Source organism: Alosa alosa, chromosome 15 (genome assembly GCF_017589495.1).
Source record: "Alosa alosa isolate M-15738 ecotype Scorff River chromosome 15, AALO_Geno_1.1, whole genome shotgun sequence".
NCBI lineage: Eukaryota > Metazoa > Chordata > Actinopteri > Clupeiformes > Clupeidae > Alosa > Alosa alosa.
In genome coordinates, this window is record NC_063203.1 from 22,374,807 (window position 1) to 22,386,730 (window position 11,924).

The 11,924-nt window shown below is 42.6% G+C and overlaps 1 protein-coding gene across 1 annotated transcript in view; it reads right to left on the bottom strand.

Annotated features, from left to right (window-relative positions):
- LOC125307901 (E3 ubiquitin-protein ligase rnf213-alpha-like) overlaps window positions 1-11,408 on the bottom strand; it is a 104,156-nt gene extending 92,748 nt beyond the window's left edge. The window contains exons 1-11 of the mRNA XM_048264032.1: window positions 11,326-11,408; window positions 11,149-11,227; window positions 10,815-10,878; window positions 9,785-9,843; window positions 9,269-9,332; window positions 8,236-8,294; window positions 7,884-7,973; window positions 7,719-7,782; window positions 5,678-5,736; window positions 5,573-5,597; window positions 5,386-5,428 (exon numbers count right to left, since the gene is read on the bottom strand). Coding sequence (XP_048119989.1) covers window positions 5,386-5,428; window positions 5,573-5,597; window positions 5,678-5,736; window positions 7,719-7,782; window positions 7,884-7,973; window positions 8,236-8,294; window positions 9,269-9,332; window positions 9,785-9,843; window positions 10,815-10,878; window positions 11,149-11,227; window positions 11,326-11,408 — 689 coding nt within the window. The remainder of the gene's footprint in view (window positions 1-5,385; window positions 5,429-5,572; window positions 5,598-5,677; window positions 5,737-7,718; window positions 7,783-7,883; window positions 7,974-8,235; window positions 8,295-9,268; window positions 9,333-9,784; window positions 9,844-10,814; window positions 10,879-11,148; window positions 11,228-11,325) is intronic.
- Between the last annotated feature and the right edge of the window lie 516 nt (window positions 11,409-11,924).

Consider the following 11,924-nt stretch of genomic DNA (forward strand, 5'->3'; position numbering starts at 1 on the left):
TTAGAACGATTCATCCAGCTCGCTATCATAGTCGCCCATCGCCGTGAGGCCTGCATGCAAGATGCCAATGTGCTAGTACCAACCCCCAACCGCACGCCGAAGGGTGATGAACCAGAACCCATGCAGGTGGACACCACAGCTCAGTCCCACAGAGCGCAGCCGTCGGATGACACAAGGACTCTGTCTATACTGTGGATCAGAAGGACACCTCATCGCCAAATGTCCAGTTCGTCCACCACGTCCAACGGTGAGTTCAGTCTATGCTCCTGAAGTGTATCTTAAACCTCTCCTTATCCCTGCGGTGGCCACCTCTTTTTATATATGAACTTTAAAACCTGCAATCCACCAGCACCTTTTTAAGTTGGCTGTGCAAAGGGATCTCTTCTACCCCTCCTTATCCCTGTTTCCCTCACTGTTGCCTCTTCCAAACACAAGGTTTCTGCACTCCTTGACTCAGGCTCCGCTGGGAACTTCATATCTGGATCCCTTTGCCATCAACTCCAGCTCCCGACGACCCGCAGCTCCACAACCTTCACCGTCCACTCAATAGTGGGAAAACCTCTCGCCCGCAAACAGGTACAATTCCAAACTAATGTTCTAGAGCTAAGTGTAGGAAGCCTTCACATAGAGCCCATTAGTTTCCTAGTGTTAGACAATGCTACAGTCAACATAATACTAGGCCTGCCCTGGCTAAAGAAGCACTCACATGCCATCTCCTGGACCACGGGTGAAATTCTCCGTTGGGGTGACTCCTGCCATGGGTCATGTTTTCCCCATCTCCCAATCCCACGGGCCCACACTGCCCCCCTGCCAGTCCAAGCCACAACCCTTGAAAGTCCTAACCAGAACCAGCCCCTTCACTTTCCTCCAGAGTACTCCTCCTTCGCAGATGTCTTTTGTCCACAACGTGCATCCAGTCTACCTCCACACTGACCATGGGACTGTGCCATTGATCTCCTTCCAGGACATCCAATACCACATGGCAAGATTTACCCGTTGTCCCTCCCCAAACACCATGCCATGGAGGAATATGTGGCCCAGGCCTTAGAACAGGGCTACATTCGACCCTCAACATCACCAGCCGCCTCTCCATTCTTCTTTGTGTCTAAGAAAGATGGCGGCCTGAGGCCCTGCATCGACTACAGGGCAATGAACAAAATCACCACCAAGTTTCGCTACCCACTGCCACTTGTTCCTTCAGCTCTTGAACAGCTACGAGGAGCAACTATCTACTCCAAGCTGGATCTCCGTAGCGCTTACAACTTGGTACGAATTCACAAGGGAGATGGATGGAAAACCGCATTCATCACACCCACAGGCCACTATGAATATCTGGTGATGCCCCACGGTCTTTCCAATGCCCCATCTGTCTTCCAAGGCTTCATGAACGAGATATTCCGTGAGTACCTCAACCGATTTGTCATTATTTACATCTTGATCTATTCGTGTGACTACCCGACTCATGTGAAGCATGTTACCCTGGTCCTGTCTAAGTTGCGGCAATTCAACCTATACCTCAAAGCAGAGAAATGCGCATTCCACCAGACCACAGTCCAGTTCCTGGGATATGACGTCAGCCCACAGGGAGTGAGCATGGATGATGGGAAAGTGAAAACAGTGCAGTCCTGGCCTCGTCCACAGACCATCAAAGAACTCCAGCGTTTCCTAGGCTTTGCAAATTTCTATCGACGCTTCATCCAGAACTACAGCATGCTCACTGCCCCATTGACATCCCTCCTTCGTAACAAACCCAAATCCCTGGCTTGGAACTCAGAAGCCACCCAGGCCTTCGATCAACTCAAGACCGCCTTCACCACTGCACCCATCCTCGTCCATCCGAACCCCGAGAGAGCATTTGTGGTGGAAGTTGATGCCTCTACAACTGGAGTTGGAGCCATACTGTCCCAGGTTCAAGAGGACTCTCCTCGCCTCCACCCTTGTGCCTACTTCTCCAAGAAGCTCACGGCTGCGGAATGCATCTATGACATCGGAGATGGAGCTGCTCGCCATTAAGCTTGCCTTGGAGGAGTGGCGTCACTGGCTGGAGGGGGCCAAGCATCCCTTCACCGTTCTCACTGACCACAAAAACCTGGAATACCTCCGTCAGGCCAAGAGACTGAATCCCAGACAAGCAAGGTGGGCCCTCTTTTTCACACGCTTCCACTTCACAATCACCTATCGCGCCGGTTCCAAAAATGTACGAGCAGATGCCTTTTCCCGTCTCTATAACCCTGAGGAAGAAACCGATCCCCCTGAGCCTGTGCTACCCCCAGAGATCATCGTGAGCCCCATTCAGTGGGCGATTGATGCCCAGATTCTAGCCGCCGCTGAAACTGACCCTGCCTCTCCCTCCTTCCAATGGCAACACCTGCGTTCTTGTCATCGTAGACAGGTTCTCAAAGGCCTGCAAGCTGATTCCAATGAAGAGCCTCCCAACAGCAGCAGAAACAGCTGATGCATTATTCACACACGTTTTCCGGAACTTCGGCCTTCCAGAGAATATCGTGTCAGATCGTGGGCCCCAGTTCATCTCTCAATTCTGGCGGGCCTTCCTGCAAAGGTTGGGAGTAACTGTTAGCCTCTCCTCAGGTTATCACCCTCAAACCAACGGCCAAACTGAGCGGAAGATCCAGGAAATTGGTCGCTTCCTGCGCACATTCTGCCATGACCGCCAAAACAGCTGGGACCAGTTCCTCCCCTGGGCCGAATATGCACAAAACTCCCTGTGCCAACCCTCCACTGGCCTTACCCCTTTCCAGTGCATGCTCGGTTACCAACCGCCACTCTTCCCTTGGTCTGGGGAATCATCCAACGTCCCAGCCGTGGACTCATGGCACCATGAAAGCGAGAGAGTTTGGAACAAAGCGCACCACCACCTGCAGAGGGCCGTCCGCCGTCAGAAGCAACATGCTGACGTCCACAGATCCACTCCGCCTGAGTATGCAGTTGGGCAGAAGGTGTGGCTGTCGACCCGAGACATCCGGATGCATCTCCCCTGTAAAAAGCTAAGTCCCAGATATATTGGCCCCTTCACCATCACACAGAAGATAAATCCAGTCACCTTCAAGTTGCAGTTGCCTCCTTGTTACAAGTTGCATCCAACTTTTCATGTCTCGCTTCTCAAACCCTATCATTCACCTCTCTCTTCTTCTCCCACAGAGCCTGGTGTGATTGCGGATCCTCCACTGCCACTCCTCCTGGACAAGGGTCCTGTCTATGCGGTGAAGACCATCCTTGACTCTCGGCGCCGCAGGGGTCGTCTAGAGTATCTGGTCGACTGGGAAGGTTATGGGCCCGAAGATCAATCATGGGTCCCCCGTTGACATTTTGGACCCCACCATGCTCGCCGACTTCCATAGAACCCATTCCCCTCGTGGTCGACCGCGTCGCCGTGGCCCCTCGTCCCCGGGAGTGCCCCTGGAGGTGTAAATGTCACAGCCACACCAAGCTCTCCATCAACCACGCCCACTCTTGACTCTACTGAAAACACTGCTTCCTGCTCACTCTCCCCTGTCTACTAACAGGCCACACCTGCCCTCGTTTGTCCTAATTGCCAGCACTATGTAAACCCCTCTGTTTGTTCACTCATTGTCTGGCTTTACACTGAGCTACATGGACGTCCAGCTCCTTGCCGCTTGAATCTTGCAGAGAAGAAACCCACAAGTTAAGTTGACTTTTGTGTTTTCCTTTTGGACATTTGCAGCGGGAGAAACGCGACGCGACGGACCCACAATTCAGTTCAGCAACGGATCACGTGAGCCCATTTAAAGTGAATGGGATGCGTCTCCAGCAACGCGATGCACGCAGCTGTGTGTGGGAGCCGTAAATAGAGTGTGGTAGACACTACCGTCATTTTGTATGTGCATTTTTGCATGGCGCGAATGAATGGGGTTTCGGGAATCATAAAACATAATGCCCCCCAATAGTTAATTAACTGCTCAAGAGTCCCCGCGTTTATGTTGTCTCCATGAGGACTTTAGATCTGCTTTATCTCTAAAATATTATTGTTGCTATGCCTCTGCTACCAGTCAAAAACCTTCAACTATAAACTGTCTCCCGCACTGTATCTTAGCTGTGTGTCACAAGACATGTAGTAGCTAACTATAGTTAGCTTTACCCAGCAAGGATGATTGTTATGAAAAATGTTATCACGCTGTTAAATAAAGTTAACATGTCGACTGCAGAAGGGTTTGGCAGCCCTAGACAGTTGGATAGTATAAATCAGATGTTTTAGGTACTAGGACTGTGATGTAAAGTTATATGAGAAGTCGAGGGGAGTGAGTGAAGTCATCTGTACCATGGATACCGCTCATCCTTCTTGCTGGTTGCACCAGGCAAGCGGTGCTGTAGTCCACTTAATTTTGCTGTAGCATTTTGGTAGCAACATCTTAATTTTTACAAACAAGACTAGTTTGTGACAAAATACCGAATAGTAAATACATTTTAACTCCTCAAACTGAACGCCAAGGTTTTCGACAGCCGTTGCTTTGCTCAGACCTTATTTGAACCGTATTACCAAAAACTCAATTCATTTTCCCACAGATTTTTTTTTTTTTTTTTTGTTATGAACCAGGAAGTGTTCAGTGTTTTATTTAGTCATTCGAACATTATTGGGGTAAGTATTGGTTTAAAGGAAGATATGCCCAAAACACACCCATGACTGATTAAGAAACATAAGAACAACCCTTTTGCACCCAGCGTTTGATTACAAAATCACACCATTAAATTAGTGAATGTGGACTGGCCACGCCTTTTCTGATCAACAAAGTAGGGCCCTGAGAGACAGCAATGTGAAATGAGCTCATGTAAGCTTAGCTCTACTGTAGGCTACCTGGTTCTCTCAGATCCTCCTCTTTGACAAGTGCTTGTATTTACTTGAATATAGAGATTGTGTACTCTCTGGATGTGGATTTATTTATAAATAGTTTGTTAATTATTTGTGTTTTTGCTTTATTGAATAGTTTATTCATGTTCAAATTAGTTCATGTTACATCAGCTTATTTTAGATACATTTACTGTAAGGGCAGTGTTTCTATGGTAACAAGTTTAACATTTCATGAAGGAGGCGTTGATAAAGGGAAAGAGAATGTTAGGTTACAATGTGGCCCTGGTTGTCTGAGGGACATAAGAAAAAAAGACTAGAGTGCCCCATCTTGCTTTCTGTGCGCAATCAATGCATGATTGGATTGGGCCTCATAGAATGACCATGTAACGTGCATGTCCCATTGTAAGACGTCTTAATCATCTCCCTTGAAGAAACATCATGTGATTTGCATAATGTGGATAGAATAGAGCTTGTATGTCCAAGAAGAGTATTTCAATTTGAAAATATTGAGAACAATAAATGCTGATAAAGCATAAACAGCACTAGCTCTAATATCTTACCTCAGAACTTGCCAATGTTCCTCTGCCTTGTATGTCTTTAAATCTAAAGAGACAATAAATACATTACACTTAACAATAACTATTTTTCTTTAAATAGGACTTGTATAACACTTCTATTCAAAAAGAACCAAACTCTTTTAAAAATAAAAAAAGCAAATTAAAAAATAATGCTAAAACATACAGTTACCCATGTCACTTCCATCTGAGGCATCCTGGAATGCAACACATAAAAACAAATCAGGGTGGGTTGTGAACAGTATGTTTTCATATCTTAATGTTTCTGAAGCCTTACCCAAAAGAAAGTGTCATCATCCAAATGATTATCATCATCTTCTTTGTTTGCATTGTTGCCTGCAATAATAAGATGAACTATAAACATTAACCTAAAAGTTAATTTCATTATATGATAGGGGTGTCACAATTCTCCAAATCCTTGTTTCGATTAAATTTTTGATTTTAAAGTCACGATTCAATTGGATTTTCGATCTTTTTTTAATATTATTATTAATGCTTTCCTTATTTTTTAGGCCTTTTCCTTTTCTGTTTCGGGGGGCTTTTTATTTTAGCTGCATCGTCGATTCTACTTTTAAGTTCGAAGTTTGAGATTGAGATGCAATTTGACACCCTGGCTACTGTCTGCCTTATAGTGTCCTCATAGTTCTGCCAATATGTTTGTGAAATGTTGTGTGAGGCAGCCGTGGCCTACTGGTTAGCGCTTCGGACTTGTGACTGGAGGGTTGCCGGTTCGTAATCCCGACCAGTAGAAAGCGGTTGAAGTGCCCTTGAGCAAGGCTCAACCTAACCCCTCACTGCTCCCCGAGCGCCGCTGTTGATTAGTGTGTGCTTCACCTCACCGTGTGACGAGTGTGTTTCACTAATTCACGGATTGGGATAAATGCAGAGACCAAATTTCCTTCATGGGATCAAAAGAGTATTTATACTTAATATAAATATAATTTTGTCATTTTATATTTAATATTGACTTTGTAGAACACAATTAATTTGACATTCATGAACAATCATCAACAGATTAACCAGTTGTCATTATTAGTATATACAGAATTGTAGCCTAGCTAATTGGTTTGCATGAAGTAGATTTAAAGGTGATGTGTAAGAAATCACAACATATGTTACAAAGTTTACCAATGCTCCAAACAGTAAGGCATATTCAGTCCACAATACATGCTAAGCATGCTAAGACTTAGATCAGAATGTAATTGGATTACATAAAAAATGATAAACAATAAAACAATGTATCAATTCATCAAACGGAATGCCACATTTTCCAGAGACTGCTACTAGCCCAATGCAGAGCAGTTAGCTTCCTAACTTGGTAATGTTAGATAATTAGATCACACAACACGTCAGACATGGATCCGCGACCCGCTTGTCACGCATGACCCCCCCTCTGTACAGTTGTGCTACTCGTTGCACTACCATATGATGCAGACATTGAGTGTATCAAGATTTCTAGAAGATTTTGAATATAGCTCTAGAAGCTTGAATATTAACATCCTAGGCAACAGGCTATTATTGTGGCATAAATTCCCATTACTGAGCTAGAATTCCTGTAAAATACAGTAATGGAACAGACTCTAACTAAAATAATTATTAGTATTATACGCCAACCAATTCAAAATTAGATGTATGCCGTTGAGACCAAAACCTATGTGAACTTCAGTTGCTATGAAACATTTGTTCTGTTTAGTGTTTACAGTAACGAAAATGAAATGTCAAATTGGTGTTTGCAGTAATTTAATACTTGTTCAAGGTCTGTATGTGGGATATAGAAATTAATGAACATGGTGGCCGAAATGTTTTTTTACACGGCTGAATAACGTTACGGGATTAAATTATGGATGGTAGCGATATACAGGCAATACTTTCTGAGGTAGTTGCCAAATGCTGCCAAAGACCATCATTTAAAATTAAGGCAAGCCCAATTTCATATTTTTAGCACTTCTTGATAAAGCAGTACCTAATATCAAAATAAGGTAATTTGTGGAGAGATGCATGATCTAAGCGGTTCTTTTATAAATGTAACATATGACTGGACATTCCAGTGGGTGTCTGAAATACTTCTTAGGTTTAAGAATTGAAAGCAGGGAAGCCAGACTGAATGTAGATGCTCAGTTGTTATTGGTGTGTACAGTCATGTTTGACAGGCTGGGACTGAAACTGATTCCTGATCAGTATGCCGAAATATAGGCAGAGAAATAATTGAACTCCAATTTAGCTGTAAGAGTGGATTTTTTTTTTGCAACGGATTGTTCTTTTTAATATGTTACTTAAATTAGGAGATGTATGACAGACAAATCACAAATAAGGCATACCTTCACAATCTTCAACCTTTATGTCTGTTACTCTCTTTGGGTCTCCAGCTGATGGGCCGGGACTCTAGGAAAGAAATAGATACAGTATGTTGTATATGTTAAGTCAAAGATGCAGAAATGTAGTGAATTATATTATTTTATGGAAACATACAGTCACAATTTTACCTTCATGACGTTATGCAATGTAGAATGTGCTGATGTTTGCTGTAGGGTGCCGGGCAGTCCTGCCAAAGGTCCACTCCCCTGCAGGCTGACCTGCTAAGCGTAGAAACATTTCAGTCAGGACAGTGACTAAAATGTGAATTATGAAATGCATGGAAGAACATTCTAGAGCTACTACCAGGTGTGTTTTTCCATGCATCAGCTGAATATGCTCCTGCTGTGTGTTGTCTGAAGTCTCTCTGTACCAGTGTCTCTGTCTGGATAGATGGAAAATAGAATTGAATCAGAGATAAGTAAGACCAGAAGGAAGTGAACATAAATCATGTAAAGACCATGTAGTCCCTGATCTGCTCACCTCTGGTCTGACTCCTGAGGAGGATGCCAGTGGAGGTGATGAGTCTGGTCTGGGGTGTCCTGTGGAGAAGAGTTATTGCTGGCTCATTAATTTCTACCAGCTTCAAAATATAATCTGACAATCACTGTGCAGTGTGCATACACACCAAGAACAATCAGGGTGTAAAAATTCATCCTGACAAACTAAATTTATTCATGAGGGCCGAGGTATGTTGGCGGCAAAGTCGCCGATGTTATGTTCTGAGTGCAAAGAGCATCAGACAAAGTTGAAGCTTGGTCAATGTTATGGTAATGAGCTATGGGTCTGATCAACATCAATCAACGCCAAGCAATTCAAAATTAGATGTATGCCGTTGAGACCAAAACCTATGTGAACTTCAGTTGCTATGAAACATTTGTTCTGTTTAGTGTTTGCAGTAACGAAAATGAAATGTCAAATTGGTGTTTGCAGTAAATTAATACTTGTTCAAGGTCTGTATGGGATATAGAAAATGAATGAACATCATGGCCGAAATGTTTTTTTACATGGCTGAATAACGTTACGGGATTAAATTATGGATGGTAGCGATATACAGGCAATACTTTCTGAGGTAGTTGCCAAATGCTGCCAAAGACCATCACTTAAAATTAAGGCAAGCCCAATTTCATATTTTTAGCACTTCTTGATAAAGCAGTACCTAATATCAAAATAAGGTAATTTGTGGAGAGATGCATGATCTAAGCGGTTCTTTTATAAATGTAACATATGACTGAACATTCCAGTGGGTGTCTGAAATACTTCTTAGGTTTAAGAATTGAAAGCAGGGAAGCCAGACTGAATGTAGATGCTCAGTTGTTATTGGTGTGTACAGTCATGTTTGACAGGCTGGGACTGAAACTGATTCCTGATCAGTATGCCGAAATATAGGCAGAGAAATAATTGAACTCCAATTTAGCTGTAAGAGTGGATTTTTTTTTTTTGCAACGGACTGTTCTTTTTAATATGTTACTTAAATTAGGAGATGTATGACAGACAAATCACAAATAAGGCATACCTTCACAATCTTCAACCTTTATGTCTGTTACTCTCTTTGGGTCTCCAGCTGATGGGCCGGGACTCTAGGATAGAAATAGATACAGTATGTTGTATATGTTAAGTCAAAGATGCAGAAATGTAGTGAATTATATTATTTTATGGAAACATACAATCACAATTTTACCTTCATGACGTTATGCAATGTAGAATGTGCTGATGTTTGCTGTAGGGGTGCCGGCAGTCCTGCCAAAGGTCCACTCCCTGCAGGCTGACCTGCTAAGCGTAGAAACATTTCAGTCAGGACAGTGACTAAAATGTGAATTATGAAATGCATGGAAGAACATTCTAGAGCTACTACCAGGTGTGTTTTTCCATGCATCAGCTGAATATGCTCCTGCTGTGTGTTGTCTGAAGTCTCTCTGTACCAGTGTCTCTGTCTGGATAGATGGAAAATAGAATTGAATCAGAGATAAGTAAGACCAGAAGGAAGTGAACATAAATCATGTAAAGACCATGTAGTCCCTGATCTGCTCACCTCTGGTCTGACTCCTGAGGAGGATGCCAGTGGAGGTGATGAGTCTGGTCTGGGGTGTCCTGTGGAGAAGAGTTATTGCTGGCTCATTAATTTCTACCAGCTTCAAAATATAATCTGACAATCACTGTGCAGTGTGCATACACACCAAGAACAATCAGGGTGTAAAAATTCATCCTGACAAACTAAATTTATTCATGAGGGCCGATGTATGTTGGCGGCAAAGTCGCCGATGTTATGTTCTGAGTGCAAAGAGCATCAGACAAAGTTGAAGCTTGGTCAATGTTATGGTAATGAGCTATGGGTCTGATCAACATCAATCAACGCCAAGCAATTCAAAATTAGATGTATGCCGTTGAGACCAAAACCTATGTGAACTTCAGTTGCTATGAAACATTTGTTCTGTTTAGTGTTTACAGTAACGAAAATGAAATGTCAAATTGGTGTTTGCAGTAATTTAATACTTGTTCAAGGTCTGTATGGGATATAGAAAATGAATGAACATTGTGGCCGAAATGTTTTTTTACATGGCTGAATAACGTTATGGGATTAAATTATGGATGGTAGCGATATACAGGCAATACTTTCTGAGGTAGTTGCCAAATGCTGCCAAAGACCATCATTTAAAATTAAGGCAAGCCCAATTTCATATTTTTAGCACTTCTTGATAAAGCAGTACCTAATATCAAAATAAGGTAATTTGTGGAGAGATGCATGATCTAAGCGGTTCTTTTATAAATGTAACATATGACTGGACATTCCAGTGGGTGTCTGAAATACTTCTTAGGTTTAAGAATTGAAACAGGGAAGCCAGACTGAATGTAGATGCTCAGTTGTTATTGGTGTGTACAGTCATGTTTGACAGGCTGGGACTGAAACTGATTCCTGATCAGTATGCCGAAATATAGGCAGAGAAATAATTGAACTCCAATTTAGCTGTAAGAGTGGATTTTTTTTTTGCAACGGACTGTTCTTTTTAATATGTTACTTAAATTAGGAGATGTATGACAGACAAATCACAAATAAGGCATACCTTCACAATCTTCAACCTTTATGTCTGTTACTCTCTTTGGGTCTCCAGCTGATGGGCCGGGACTCTAGGAAAGAAAGAGATATGTTGTATATGTTAACTCAAAGATGCAGAAATGTAGTGAATTATATTATTTTATGGAAACATACAATCACAATTTTACCATCATGACGTTATGCATTGTAGAATGTGCTGATGTCTGCCGTAGGGGTGCCGGCAGTCCTGCCAAAGGTCCACTCCCTGCAGGCTGACCTGCTAAGCGTAGAAACATTTCAGTCAGGACAGTGACTAAAATGTGAATTATGAAATGCATGGAAGAACATTCTAGAGCTACTACCAGGTGTGTTTTTCCATGCATCAGCTGAATATGCTCCTGCTGTGTGTTGTCTGAAGTCTCTCTGTACCAGTGTCTCTGTCTGGATAGATTGAAAACAGAATTGAATCAGAGATAAGTAAGACCAGAAGGAAGTGGACATAAATCATGTAAAGACCATGTAGTCTCAGATCTGCTCACCTCTGGTCTGACTCCTGAGGAGGATGCCAATGGAGGTGACGAGTCTGGTCTGGGGTGTCCTGTGGAGAAGAGTTATTGCTCATTAATTTTTACCAGCTTAAAAAATACTGTAACACTTTACTTCACAGTATCGACATAAGAGTGACATGACACTGTCATGACACATGAAACCTAACCCTAATCCTAACCTCTAACCCTAATCCTAATCCTAACCCCAACCCTTACCAAAACTCTAAACCTAATCCTAACCCTAAACCTAACCCTAATCCAAACCCTAACTTGTTATGACAAAAAACGATTGTCACTTAATAACAGAAGCGTTATGTCATAAACGTTTATGACTTGTTTATGACACGTTCATGACAGTGTCATGTCACTCTTATGTCAAGACTGTCAAGTAGTGTAACCAAAAATACCTAATTGTTCAGTAATATGCAGGCTCACAAGAAAAAAAGTAAACCAATCAGTTGTTTTTTGCTAATTAATCAGAAAATGAAATGAAACACATATCTTGGTCTTACATCACAGGCAACGCATATTTTACTACTGTCATGGGCCAGGTTTCCTGAAACATTCTTAGTACTATGTCATTTTTTAGT